The 14,712-nt window shown below is 53.5% G+C and overlaps 1 protein-coding gene and 2 pseudogenes across 3 annotated transcripts in view; 2 read left to right on the top strand and 1 right to left on the bottom strand.

The window, feature by feature from the left end:
- Nucleotides 1–2,813, top strand: part of LOC308620087 (centrosomal protein of 78 kDa-like) — a 62,296-nt pseudogene extending 59,483 nt beyond the window's left edge. The window contains exon 7 of the transcript in view: nucleotides 2,589–2,813. The product of the transcript in view is annotated as a centrosomal protein of 78 kDa-like (transcript). The remainder of the gene's footprint in view (nucleotides 1–2,588) is intronic.
- The window catches only part of LOC308620770 (centrosomal protein of 78 kDa-like), a 1,829,729-nt pseudogene that overhangs the window by 1,520,094 nt on the left and 294,923 nt on the right, over nucleotides 1–14,712 (bottom strand). The gene's annotated exons all lie outside the window — the stretch shown is intronic.
- Nucleotides 6,673–12,735, top strand: LOC308620086 (NUT family member 2G-like). Its single transcript, XM_081239418.1, has 2 exons — nucleotides 6,673–7,545; nucleotides 11,360–12,735. Exons 1-2 carry the CDS (start codon nucleotides 6,859–6,861, stop codon nucleotides 12,419–12,421), a joined length of 1,749 nt encoding a protein of 582 aa, XP_081095544.1. The 5' UTR covers nucleotides 6,673–6,858; the 3' UTR covers nucleotides 12,422–12,735.

Below are 14,712 nucleotides of genomic sequence, written 5' to 3'. Positions count from 1 at the left end.
CACACAGAACCCACACAGCCTACTGGTTTCCAAACACACAAACTAATCTCTCACGTCCCACAGAATACATACCCCAGAAGCCCCAGGAACTCAAACACACACACAGACACAAATAATCTATACTGATCAAATACAGCTGACCCTTGAACAGCTTGGGGGTTAGGGCGCCAACCCTCCATGCAGTGGCTCTGCATCCATGGATCCTGTAGTAGTCCTGTAGTAGTTACTGAAAAAGAAATCCACTATAAGTGGACCCGTGTGGTTCAAACCCATGTTGTTCAAGGGTCGACTGTCCATATAAGTCCACCTCACTAATACTGAGAACACACATACAAGCAACACCACTAAATTCTTCAGGCATTACATTTTGAAATAGACACACAGAGGACTCGAAGCCTCCTGCTACACTCACAAATCACAAATACACACATCCACAAACTACTCATGAGTATACACCCCAAATGCTCAGACACACTCAAAACAGAAAAACACCGACAACCTCTGCAGTCTTACTAAGATACATACACAATTCTCACACACCTATGGACACACACATGCAAATATTCCTAACCCCTGAACATATGGATCCCCTCCCAAACACTATACATTATGCTACCTCTCCAGAATACAAGCTCCCCACCACTACTCCAACATACAAACTGTATATGTGTGTGTGTGTGTGTATATACATTTCTACCCTCACCCTGAATATATAGACAGACCACCTCTTACTCCTACCAAACACATGTATAAACACCCTAGCGTTCTCCAAAGAAATACACTTTGAATACTCCTAACAACTCCATATCTTATGAACAAACTCTGATAATGCATGCACCTGATGATGGACACGCACACGGATTAGAATACACAAGTAAGATACATGGAACTATCTCCAGCAAACCATTTATGAAACAACTTCCATATATCAAATTATCCCTAGCTATCAGGAGCCAGCTCACACATATGCAAGTACTAACAAATACCCGTATCACATATTTCTAATACATACAAATGCAATTGTCCATCTTCCCTGTAGAAACATAGAACCCCACCTCTCTATCAGATACACATATACTCACTTCCCCAAATACATAAGCCTAAGAGGCTCCTACTGAAAATTACAAATGCACAGCCTCAGCAAGTATTCCTCCAAGTGGCCATGCCCCTTGAATACACACACAAACTCATTTAACACACAACTCTCCACAAGTCCCAAATAGAACCACGATTACCCAGTACACTACAAATAGACAATAATGTCACCCTATACGCCCTTTGTTCCAAATACACATACAGTACCACACTACTGGCGTATACATAACCCCATATTCCCAACCTCTCACACAGAATGAACTCTGCCATCTTGCAGAATACAGGATCATACAAACACAACATACCTACACATTCAACATCCACCAGCCCCATAAAATAGTCACAGACTTGCCCTCTACACATCCAAATATACATACACAGCTCCTGAAAATGCACACCCACAAACACCCCATAACCATACAACATGCCCTGAATACACAAATGATCAGCCTACATTCCCCAAATATACAAAATTAACAGACTCGACACCCAAAGTAATATACACCACTACTTTTCCTGACATTGCCCTTATGCATATGCAGATAATCCTTCCAAATCCACCATTACACACACACAAATCCCCAAATTCATGGGTGAAAAAAACACATGTAAACATATTCCCCAAACACCAAATTACAAACACCTAACCACCAACTCCTTGAGTATGCCTGCGTCACATCTCAACACCCTCCAAATACAACGCTCACTCTTACACACTCTCACAAAAACACAGGCATGACCTCCCTTCAAACACAAATATCCACGGACAAAACCAACCCACACATTTGACTACCTATCAGATTCCCACCAACCAATTAAGTATGTACAGACCCCATCTATGCTTGCAAATCAATCATGATTTGACACCAGACTACAAATACATGTTTATTACCACATTCAGCAAAGTTGCTCGCATCACCGACAAAAGAATGCAGTTTGAACATAAGTGTTGACTGATGTTTTTATGATAAGAAGGAAGACACTAGTGAAACGATGAGTGTGTTCCTTCCATCTTCACTCATTTTCCAATCACCTGAGCTACACCTTCGGAACCAGATGAGGGTTTTCAACTCACAAGAACTTCCCTCTAGCTTTTGTACTCTTCACAACGTGCAGACTAGAACGGCACCTGTTTAATAGCTCGCACACACTATTTAGCCCCCACTGTAGGCCCCGCAATCACTGAACCCTTCATGCAGCCGGCTCCCCAGTGGTGCCGATAATCCTGGGGTAAACATCTCAAGGGAATCGAGCTCTATGGGGGCGTGAATCCACATTGTGGGGAGTCTCCTTACATGGACAAGGGCACAAATAACCCACAGGGTGAACAACAGTGCAGAGCGGTGACACCTGAGGGGTGAAAAGTCCCCGTACCCCTTACCTCAGGATTCCTAGAATTGACTCTACAGGCCGCCATGGCAGGCCCCTCCCCCGCCGGACAGCCATTGGGGCCCCACCCTCCGCGCTCCCGCATGCGCTCCTGTCTTCCGGAGCAAACTGCCCCAGCAGACGCCGGGAGCTGTTGGAGGACGGCGGTCCGCGTGCCCGAGAGCCCCGCCCCAGTGGGCGTGCACAGGCGTGCGCGGGCGTGCAGGCGCGGGGTGCGCGGGCCTAGGAGGTCTCTGCAGGAGAGGACAGAAATGGAGGGTCGGGCAAGCTGCGGAACTTCTCTGGCGACGCTCCTCGCTGGGAACCTCTTAAAGACGGTCTCTTCTTAAAACCAGCTCTTGTGAAATGTGCACTCGTGAGTTTTATATTGCACTCGTGAAACCCATGCACTTAGCTACAAAGAGTTCTGGAGAGCTCCGCTGTAAGCACAGTGGCCTCAAATTGGGGCAAGTACTTTCATGCCCTTTGGACTGCCGTTCCTTGGTTCTTGTTAATGCCTTTCAAAAAACAGTAGGTTCTTTTTCCTAGCACACCTGAAGTTTCCGTTAAAGAACAATGCTACCAAAGAATTTCAGACCTGGGAAACACTCTTAAGATACTGTCTCCTGACTCCGTTCCTAGAGTTTTTCCAACGCATTTACTCTACTAGAATATTTTTTCTCCGTGTTCACAGGTGTTTCCTTTGTACGGTTTTGGGGTTTTTTTAAAAATAATTTTGAGAAAGAGTTGACAATCTGGGCCAATTTCAACAGGTAGTATGGGAACAATTTTATTTTCCCTCCCTCCTTTTTTTTTTTTTTTTTTTTTTTTTTTGCGTTACATGGGCCTCTCACTGTTGTGGCCTCTCCCGTTGCGGAGCACAGGCTCCGGACGCACAGGCTCAACAGCCATGGCTCACGGGCCCAGCTGCTGCGCGGCATGTGGGATCTTCCCAGACCGGGGCACGAACCCGTGTCCCCTGCATCGGCAGGCGGACTCTCAACCACTGCGCCACCAGGGAAGCCCCCTCCCTCCTTTTTTATAATATCTTGCAGAATTTCAGTTGACAATAAAACAACAACAACAAAAATAGTAGCGGGATCAACTTACTGACCTGACTTTGTAATACTTCCCAAAGAAACTTCAATCATCAGATCCGCTTTCTGGTCAAATGCAAGATTAGAGCATTTCTCACTCAACAGGATGCCTCTGAAGACCCCTCACATGTAACAGCACTAAGCGCCTCCAAGTGCAGACTTGAAAACTCCACAAGACACAAACATGGTATCTCTTCGTTTCTTTAATGTTTCATGATTGAGTGGAAGATGAACTGTCTTCTGAGGCTTGTGATGCATGTCCAGAGATGTTTTTTCTCAGTAGTCAATGCCCGCCCCCACCTTCTGTGCAGGAATAGTCAGAGATCATGATCCAAAGGACTTTTAGATACTCCCTTCTGTGACTGGTCTTCCCAAGTTACATTTGGGCTAATTTGATTATCTCTGTCTGTGGGGTGTAGGATTTTGAAGTATTACAAAAGTGATTGCAGTATTGGGACTGGCTAATTTTTGCACAGTGCAATTTTTGTATCAGTGGCCTTGAGAAGAGTCCTTCAAATACTGTATCAGAATTATGAGTGAGAATCTTGTAAATAATTGGTTGAATGACTGAACAAAGGGAGGAAGCAACAAGGAAGCCTGCCTTTCTCGAGTGCCTGGGTACAATATTTTGCCTCACCATTCCTCTAGTATGAAGTTATTGGTTGCAAATCATACAAGTTTTCCTTCATTATAAAAGCTCCAGGGCTTCCCTGGTGGCGCAGTGGTTGAGAGTCCGCCTGCCGATGCAGGGGACACGGGTTCGTGCCCCGGTCTGGGAAGATCCCCCATGCCGCGGAGCAGCTGGGACCTTGAGCCATGGCCGCTGAGCCTGCGCGCCCGGAGCCTGTGCTCCGCAACGGGAGAGGCCACAACAGTGAGAGGCCCGCGTACCGCAAAAAAAAAAAAAAAAAAAAAACAAAACACCTAGGTTGATGGATAAAGACGTGAAAGGAAGGGACTGTCATGCTCAACCTCGGTGCCGTGAATCAAAACAACAGTTTATAAACTGCCTAAAGAGGCACACGCCAATTGTGCTGCCACTGTGGGAGGTGGAAGGAACTTCCGGTTCTTGCCTACCTGCCAGAGCCCTCGTGGAATGTCCCCCCAGCGCACGCCACCCCACCCACGTGCCCTCTGCCCCTCCCCCACCGCAGAACGGTTCAGCCCGCATTTTCCTGTTTACTTTCAAACGTGTCCCTCGTTGACTTGGATCCCGAGCGTTTGCTGAAGCAGGTCGCTCTCTGGCTCCTGGTCTTGACTTTTCTCATTGAGGCTACCAGGCAGCAGTAGTCTGTGCCCAAGCCTGCAGGATGGCTTCAATAGGAGGTAAGCCTATAGGCTGGGGGTGTGTTCTCAGAGACCCTGCCATCCTCACATCCTTCAGGTTCACACGTTACACTTAACTGTGGGCACACAGTTGGACTGAAGTAGAGGGAGAAGAGAGCACTGGACGCACAAGGACATTTCACCTGGGGAGACTGGGGAGCCTGAAGAAACCTGAGACTGCCTTGGGGAGGAGGGGTCGTTGGAGGTGGATCCAGAGGAATTGCCCTGGCTATGGAGAAAGGATGGCAGCAGACAGTCTGATTCTTTCTAGAAGGGAGACAAGCCACTTTGAAACGTGTGTGTAAGGATGTGTGTGATGTCCTGGTGGTGACACAGGGAGGGTCATGAGGAAAGCCTAGAGCTGTATTGTGTTCCTCAGGCACCTGAAGCTTGCCTCACCATATCTTTCAAAGGGGGTTGAACAGGAGCATACTGTATCTCAGGGGGCCGTGGGGAGAGATGGTCTTGGTGAGAAAACTATTCAATGGGGCTGTGTGTGGCCACACCTGCAGTGAAGTGTCCTCTCCGAGAGCTAGGCAGGGGGTTACTCTAACTGCCGCAGCCCACACCTCGTCCACTCCTCCCAGCCCAGAGCTCACTTGTCAGTTCAGGTAACTGTTGCCTTGGATTCAACAGGGGATGGGCAACCATTACGAGTAACTTCAGCCAAGAGAGGGCTCAGGTTCCTGAGTTGCTCTGAATTGTTCTTCCTTTTGTGGAATGGCAGTACTTCAGACCTACTTCATCTTGTCCAGTATCTCATGGTGGACCCTCAGGCTGCCTTGAGAGGAAGAGTTTGTTCCTATTTCAGGTCACTCCTTCATGGACAGGGAACAGATGTGGAGTGGGGTTGTTTCGGGTGGAATGTCTATGAAGCCTGCTTCCTCTTTTAAAGGGGGAAGGAGTGTAGCCCAGGATCAGGAAGATGATCTTCTGTGTTACTATTAAACGTCCTATTACATCTGTTCTGGTGAGTTAGGTGCACCGTGGTGTGTACCTTGTTCTCCTGAACAGGGATGTGTTTCAGACAACTTGATCGCCATGGCATCTGGCTTATGCCTGCATCTCAGATTGTCTCTCCGTTATTGGGAGCTGGAAGGGGAAGGACCACAGGCAGTCTATACTCCCACGACCAATGTAACATGACAATTCCCTGGCCCTTGTTTAATCCTCTGCAGCCATCACTGGCTGTGAAATGACAGAATCTAAGGGACACACGCCTACTTCTCAGACCACCCCAAGCCCCTAGGAACAGAACTCCTGACTGATGACAGTGACTCTGGGCACTGGGGAAGGGGTGGCAGGACCTGGCCCATGTTACGTATCTGCTGTGGGTTGTTCGGAGATGCAGGTGCTTTCTGGGCCAGTGTCATGGGTTTGTATCAGGATTCCATTAGAGATATTTTCCAGCATTTTGTTTTGTTTTGTGAGGCTAGGAAAGAAAGAGGGGATTTATACTGAGCATCAGGAAAAGGAGGACTGAGGAGGAGGTGGGGCCCTAATATTTTACACAGTGCCTGTCCACAAAGGGCCTTTGGGGGCCTAGAACTTACCTTGCAGAAGGCCCCACCTGCTAGTACGCCGGCTGAGGGGCATTTCTCACAGAGCAGATGTCCACACAGCTCCAGGTCTTGGGAGACAGCCTGTGAGGCTTAGGTGCCAGGGTGTGCCTTAGGGAGGCTCTCCAAGTGAGTGCTTGCTGAGGCAATTTCTTCTCGGCAGGCAGGGGTCAGGGAGCTTGGTGGATGGGCATGGGGTCACCAGTGGAATAATTCTCAACTGGAGGTCAGGGCATGAAAATCACTTGAAGACATTTGCACGCTGCAGTTTCCCTTGTCCAAGAGTCTCTCATCTGTGGAGATTTACACTCTGATGCCGCAGAAAGCCTCAGTCCCACTTGCCCATTCTCCTCCTCCATTCACTCCTTTCCTTTGCCTCAACAGCATCTGCAGTGCTGGGAACGGATGTCACCATGAACCCCGGTGCCTCCTTGTCTACTTTCATGGCAGTGTCCTTTCCTCCACCCATTCCTGGCGCCCAGCACTGGCCACCCTGGGAGCAGCACCTGCCACCTCTCATCACCCCCGCATTCCCTCCTGGCAGCAGCCTGTGGCTGCCAGCTTTCCCCAGGATGCCTTTGGTGGCTAATGGTGGCTGTGGCCCCAGTGCCCCTGGGGCTTGCAACTTCACTGTACAAGTCAGGTCACAAGGGAGGCCAGTGCAGGCCCCCCAGACTCAGACCTTTATCGTTCCTCAGGGCCCCCTCAACTGGAGCGCTCCAGGGGCCCTCAGCGGGAGTGCTGCATGTCCTGCACCCATATTCTTAGCAACCCCTGCGATGGAGACCATTGTGACTGCTCCAGCTGTTGGAGTTACTCAGGCTGGCAAGGGAGGCTGGACCCCAGGCTTTCCTCCTCAAGCTCCACCACCAGCTGCCCAGATGGCCCCTAACATTCGCCCAGTGAACTCTGGGCCATGGCCACGTGGCACTTCCAGGGAGGGCAGCCTGGACACCAACCAGCCCTATGCCTCGCAGGAGGACTGCTCTAACCACCAGAGTGTGTACAGTAACTTCCGACGGTGGCAGCGCCTCAAGCCACTGGCCCGGAGACACCTTCCCCAGAGTCCTGATGCAGAAGCTCTTTCCTGCTTTCTCATGTGAGTGAACGCTCAGGGGGTCATGAGCTTATCGGAGCTCTTAGATAAAGAGGAACTGGGGATGGACTCGCAGGTTAGGTTTCTAGGGATACTGGAAGCAAGGTGTGAAGGCGATGTCCACGCCACGAAAAGGCACACTGTTGGTCATACGGGCGAGCCTGCCAGTCCATGACATCATGACTGAAATGTGCCTTATCTCAACTGACCCCACCCCTCTGTGAGTCTAGCCAGCTTGCTCTTCCATGATTCTCCTGGTAATATGGCCTGCAGACTTGCAGTCAGAGAGGGTCGTGGTGTAAGTTGAGGAGCCAAGGAGTGGATGCCACACTCTCCTGTGCTGACGTCTCCTTTCATACAGCACTTGAGTGTACGTGGCCGGGGGAGGTCACTTCGGAGAAGGGGGAGGAGCGCGGGGCCCAGGAGAGCGCTTCATGCACGCCTCGACTTTGTTGATGTGGAGAATTCCACTAGGAACAGGGTGATGGGAGAGCTCTCCTAAGGGCATGGGCTCTCTCCCACTAGAGTTGTGAGCCTGGCAGGCATTTCCATCCTAAACCTGCGGTCCCTCGTAAAAAGGGGACAATCACACTTCACCTTCAGAGGACCGTGCAGAAGACTCCTTGGGCTAATCTATGAAGTGTGAGCAGATTGCCTGGCACATGCCACGCCTCACTGATGATGGTGATTTTTATTATGAAAAGGCAGCCTTGAAGAGGAAAAGAGCTCCCCAAGGCACAGTGTCCCAGCTCTAGCCTGGGAGTGGATGGTCATCCTCGAGTGAGTGTGAGGCGGTGACAGCCGTAGCCGGGAAGGCTTGTCTCTGCTCTCCCAGACACCTGCCTCTCACTCTCCTGTTGCTCAGTCATGCTGTGTTGAGTGATGTGTGGTCCACATTGGTGGGTGGGGTCAGGCAGGTGGGGGCTGGGCTGGGCACAGAGACTGACCCCGAGTGCTTACAGCCCAGCGCTTCGATCCCTGGCCCGCCTGAAGCCCACCATGACACTGGAGGAGGGACTGTGCAGGGCCGTGCAGGAATGGCAGCACATTAGCAACTCTGACCGGATGATCTACTACGAGATGGCGCAAAAGTGAGTCAGCGTCCTGGGCCCAGGGGCTGCGTGGAGGGTGAGGCGAGTGGGTGAGGGCAGGGTCTGGCCGTGGCAGGGCTCATCAGAGAGGACAAAGGAGAAGGGCTGTCGCTCGGAACGGGGGGCCCGCAGCCCAGAGGCCCTACAGTCCTCCAGAAACCCCTCCCTCACCTTGAGAGTTTGGGTCTTCTGTCCTTCCTCCACCACGAGCTCTGCCCTCCCCTGAGTTTGACCTCCCCTTGCCCTCACATGAAGGTCTCAGGACGGGGCAGGGTGAAGCTGTGAGTCCAGTAGGGGTCCAATTCCGGCCATATGGGCTGGGCTGGGGAAAGAGCTCCACCCGCCAGCCTGCTGCTTCCTTAGTGGTGGCTGGCTGGCGGCCACTGACATAGATTTGGGACCCCCTCTCCTCACGAAAAGTGGCCTGAGTGGGTACCCTGGCATCCCTCATGAGGCTGGGGAAGCCAGCTGTCATCAGCCCAAGGGTCTCTGGCCCTTCCAGTGTTTGCTCCACGGTAATCCCCTTGGTTTAAGAAACAAAACCAAACAAACAAGCACCTCTCAGAGGAAAGGAAGGCCTGTCCTCTAAGCTCAGCATCCACATCGTCCAGCCTCTCCTGAGCCCTGTCTCCAGGTCTACGTTCCAGAACTCTCAGTCCCAACCCAGGGTCCTGGATTTGGGCAAGGACCCCTGTGGGGAACACATGCCTGTTCCAGCCTCTGGCTGTCAGCCCTTCATGTGGCTCTGGATGGGGGGCATGGGGAGGGTGCCCCCTGGGTCAGCCATGTGTCCCGTTGACCTGGTTCAATGCAGCGACCTGGCTCTATGCTGTTGAATGCTCTCCAGTGCTGGTGAGGCAGGAAGGGTCCCAGATCTTGTATCAGTTCCAGGAGCAGCTCTCTGCTGTGGACAGCACCTCACAGGGCCTTGACAGCCCCAAGGCACATCCTCTCCCAATCCCTCATTCTTGGCTGCCTTTGTTGGGCTCCAGAACCCAGGCCATTTTCTCAGGATGGCCTGTGCCTCCGTCACACCCCAGGTTCATGCAATTTGAGGCAGAGGAGGAGATGCAGATCCAGCAGTTGCGGTGGATGCAGTGCGCGCAGGGCCTGCCTCCTCCAGCCCCACCGAAGCTGGATCCTCGGGGGCCCCCAGCCCCGAAAGTGGGCCTTCAGCCGGCCACCCAGGTTCCCACTGGAGTTGAACGCACAGGTAACAGGGGCCCAGGGTTGGCCACTCTTCCCATGTGGATCATTTTCCTTCAAGACAGGGGCATTGGTCTTTCAAGCAAAACAGCCACCGAGGCGGGGGGTGGGGGGTGGGGTCTCAGATGCCCTTTGTTACTACGGGGTATTGACTTGGTCAATCTTGTAACTTCTCTCACGCCTCCCTGTCAAAGGACTGCACACAAAGTCTGCCTAAGAAGTGGGCTTGATGGGGACACCCCTAGAAAATTGGAGGTTCCCCACTTCCTTATATGTGACTCTCTTAGATGCCCCCTTACCTCCCCCCTCCAACTGTGCATGAAGCTTCAGGTGGTCCTGACCCCCCCACACCCACATCAATGTCCCCCAACAGTGCCCTCACCAGCGTGCGCTCGGTGGTCAGGAGGTGGACCGGGAGCCCCTCACCTTCCTTCCCTTCCTCCTGCTCTGCCGCAGCCTGTGCTCCCAGGATGTCCGGCCCCAGGGCCCAGCCCTCCCGCCCGAAGCCACACGGGTCCCAGCGACCCCCGGAGCCCAAGGCACCCGAGGACATTCCACCTGAGGCTGTGAGGGAGTATATGGACATCATGGAGGCGCTGGTGGGGCCCGTCCACTCAGCCACAGGCGACTCAGATGCAGAATGGGGAGAGGACGGAAATGAGCTGCAGCAGGAAGAGGACGGCACCTACTCGGACCCGGATCTCTTAAGCTATATCGACAAGCTGTGTTCCCAGGAGGACTTTGTCACCAAAGTAGGCTAGGCCTGGAGACTGGGGTCTGCAAGATGCCAGGGCATGGAACTCTCAGCACCCAAGATCTGGGTTCTGCTCAGGCCGTTGGGACTTAAGCTCAGCTCCTTGTTCCTGAGCCTGGTGTTAGGGGAGGTTTACGCAGATGTTTGTGTGTATATGTTTGTGTCTATCTGTGTGTATGCCTTTGTGTCTGTGTTTGTGCCTCTGTATATGTGCTCTTTTGTGTGTGACTGTGTATGTGCATGTTTGCGTGTGTGTGTGTGTGTGTGTGTGCGCGCTGACCATCCCCGCCTTGTGGAGGAGAGTGGGGTGGGTCTCTGCTTTTCACTTTCCCTCCTGGCCTTCTTGTCTCACAGGCCACTCCTGGCCGAGGATGCTCACAGCCTCTTCTTTCTGTTCTAGGTGGAGGCAGTCATTCACCCTGGATTCCTGGCAGATTTGCTTTCCCCAGACCCACAGCTGGATCTCTTGGCCCTAGAGAAGGAGCTGGAGCAGGAGGAAGGGCTCACCCCCGAAGAAGTGAGACAGGGGAGGGAGAGGGACACTCAGGGAGCCAGGGGACCCCATGGGAGGGGGACCCCAGGTGATCCAGGGGACAGGGGAACCCAGATGACCCAGGGGAGCCAGAGGAGGGAGGGATCCCCGGTAGAACAGGGGACACAAGGGACACTCAGGAAGACCAGGGCACAGAGGGACCCCAGTGAACAGGGGAGAGGTAGGGCCCCAGAACAGGAGGGCCACATAGCGCTGTCCATCCCTCCCCTGCCTGGGACACCTGGCATGGGGAAGGGCCCGTTCTGGGGTGGGTGCAGTGCAGGGTGAAAGGAAGGAGAGGATAGGGAGCCGGGAGGGGAGGGAAGGTCACAAAGCTGGGAATCAGTTGCAGGAGAATGGCCGGACTGCCACAGTGTCTGTATTTGGATTCAAGTCCTGGGGTCGCCCGTCCCCTCCTCCCCCCCAGGGCCATTGTCCCACTGCCCAGTGCTCCTCCTCTCACACGTGTGTGTGGAGCCGTCACTGTCCTCCTCCCTCCTACCAGCTGGTGCAGAAACGACTCCTGGCCTTGAAAGAGGACGACGGTGTGCGGGTAGCCCTGAGTCACAGTGCACCCGGAATGGCCTCAAGTCCTTCTGAGTCCGACGCCGGCCAAGGTGCCCAGAGGCACGACCAAGACCCCCATCTAGGGGTCAGTGATGAAGCCTGCCCACCAGAGATTGATTCTGAGGCTCTTCATAGGCTCATCCAAACAGACACTGCCCTGTGCAGGCCCAAAGTCTTTGTTCCCTCTGGAGGACGTCAGGAGTTCTCTATATTCCGGCCCGTACGGCTCTCCCCTCCCCAGGGTCAAAGGCGCACCGGCCCTCTACTGAGATCCAGGGATGCGTCTGTTCTCAGAAAGGCCTCTCCTCTTCGGGAGGCCCGAGTGCCCAGGGACGGGTCCAGTGAGAACGAGGAGGTGCTCCAAAGCGTCTTCATCATAGACTCTCAGCATATACTGGTGCCTTTCGGGATGTCCCTCAGTCCTGCGCATGTCTCAGCCCTGGCTTCCTCTGGAGGTTGGGGGGCCCAGAGTGTTCCCCAGTCCCCCTCCTCTCAGAGAAGAGGCCTCAGCCCAGCTCCACCAGCCGCTCCCAAGTCGAGGAAGCGGGCTCTGTGTGGACACCCAGCCGCTGCTGAGAAGCTGCCCATCCCCGGGGCTGGCCTCGGCGTCTCTGGGAGGCCAGCCTTGGCTCTGGGGCTGGCTCGCCCCTCACAGCTGAGAAAGAGAAAGCGTGACCCGTTTGACACAAAGAAGCGTGGGAAGAGGAGGAAGAAGCACTGCAGCCAGTAGGGTTCAGCTGGGCCGGCCCTCCAGGGCGAGGCCCCAGGGCAGCCCCCTGGGGAGCCTAGGGGCTCCTCCTCCTCCTCCCAGTGCTGATCCTGGATGATGTGGGGGGAAGGGAGGGGGGCAGGACCACCAGGGTGGGGAGGGGGAGCGGGATTGTGGGGGGTTAGGGAGGTGGGGGAGGTGGGTGTGGCCAGGTGTGGGTGGGAGCAGGACCTTTGGAGTGATGTATGTAAATTGTGAACAAAGATCGTTTTCGTGGGAAATGCTCTCAGGCCACTGTCATCTTGTTGGTGTTGAGCTGCTCCACAGAGAGCGATCCTGAGAGGAAGGAAGGATGAGGGAGGTCACAGGAGCTCTGGGTCTACAGGTGGCCACACCTTTCCTCCACATAGACAAGGACTCCTCAGGCTGCCCCTGGGAACGCACAGCTCTCACTTTCCCCAGGGACCCCCTCATCAGCCCCTTCTCTAACGCCTGCTTGGCTAGGGCCCTTCTGGGGCATCTGTACCGTCTTCTGCATCCCTGAACCTTCTGGGGAGGCAGAGCTGCTCTTGTGCCTTTCAGCCCTCTGGACACTCACCAGTTTCTAGGATGGAGCCTGGAGACGGCCCTTGTCATTATGGAGCTTCTCTCTGCTTTCCTGAAGTGGCCAGACGACGGCGCTGGGATGACCCTCCGCTCATCCAGGGTTTCCTGTGTGGGTGGCCTGACCAGAGACGAAAAGTCCTGGCCATGGGGACGGGACTGTCTGCCTCATCGTAGCGGGAGCATCCTCTAGTCCCACTGGGATTATTGCAATGTGGAGAGTGGTGGAGGCAGCTACCTCTTCATCCCAATGAGGAGGCAACAAGGGGAATGGGTGTGGGGAGATTCATGGGGCACCCGTTAAAGGTGTGTATAAGGGAAAGGACAGTCGGGCCCCTTTGTGGAACTTGTGGGATCTCTGTGCAGCAGCATCTCGTTCAACTGAGGGAGGAGGACCCATGTGGCTGTGGCCGTGGGGACTGGCGTCCGGGGCCTCCGGGTCTGCAAAGACACCCCAGAGCTACTGTCCCTTCCCTTTGCACCCATGGCTGGACGTGTGTGTGTACTGGTATCAACACTGGTTTGTATCCCCATAGGAAACAGGTCCTCCTAACAAACTATGACCACGTTTCACAAGAACAGCTTGCTCACAGGGGCGGCAGGGGGTGGGAGAGGTGTCTGTGGCCCCAGATCTGAGTGGGAGCTGGGATCCATCCTGAGGAGTGTGGAGGCCTCAGTCACCGACCGTCCTGTGGGTGTCGGCAGAGGCTTCGAATCATCAGAGCAGGGGAAATGACCCCCTCATTAGAGTGAGATGAGCAAACAATGAGGGGCAGGGAGTAGACCCCCGCTGTCTCCCAGAAGTGCCTCCCCTCCCAGTTCGCTTAGCCTCTGTCACAGCCTGTGCTGGCCCACCTCTGAAGCCCCTTCCTCCTAAAGCACTGAGATGCTCTGATCTTTTATGGACCTGCCCTGGGCCTCACCCCCCCTTCCCTGCTGGCCAAAGGCTCTTCTCCTGCTTCTGACTTCTGATTCCTTCCCCAGGACCCAGGCAGGTGTTAGGACAACAGAGATTCCCTGAACATGACCCCTACACCACCAGCATGCAAAACTGGGGCCGCAGGCTTCCACAGGTGGCATGACTCTCTGCTGGACCCTGCAAAGAGCTTGGAGAAGAAAGGGGCTCATGTCTCTCCACCTCCACAGAATCTGTAGGTCAGCCTCACAGGTCCCCCTCTGTCCAGGTGGGCAGCACATATGTGCTCCCAGCCCTCCTTGACCCTTTGTGAAAGAAAGTTTTTGCAGCTTAGTAGTCTGATATTAGGCAAGGTGTCTCAGGGCTTGTTCCTTTTGAAGCCCTACAGGAGAATCTGTTTCCTCTCCCTTTCTGTCTTCTAGAGGCTGCCTGCATTCCTTGGAATTAGTCCCTTCTTCCATCTTCAAAGTGCATCACTTTAATCTCTGCTTCCCTCATCACATGGTCTCTCCAACTCTGACTCTTCCTGTGTCCCTCCTACACAGCTCTTTGTGTTTATATATAGCCCACCCAGAAAATTTAGGATAATCTCTTCATCTCAAGATTTTTTACTTAGTCACAGCTGCAAAGTCCATTTTTCCATACAAGGTAACGTTCACATATTGTCATAGGAGGGGTTAAACACGGACGTTTTGGGGGAACCAGAATTTACCCTACTAGAAGGAATCCACAAGAATACCTACCATCAGAATCCACATGAATAACAGACTATGACCAAGTGGTGTTTATTCCA

Source organism: Mesoplodon bidens (assembly GCF_964165515.1).
Source record: "Mesoplodon bidens genome assembly, chromosome: 7".
NCBI lineage: Eukaryota > Metazoa > Chordata > Mammalia > Artiodactyla > Ziphiidae > Mesoplodon > Mesoplodon bidens.
This window is presented reverse-complemented; position numbering and strand designations above follow the sequence as displayed.

Coding starts and splice junctions, on each gene's coding strand:
- LOC308620086 (XM_081239418.1), top strand. CDS start 6,859: ATGAACCCCGGTGCCTCCTTGTCTACTTTCATGGCAGTGTCCTTTCCT. Junction 7,546..11,359: donor CTCTTTCCTGCTTTCTCATG/TGAGTGAACGCT, acceptor CTCCCCTGCCTG/GGACACCTGGCATGGGGAAG.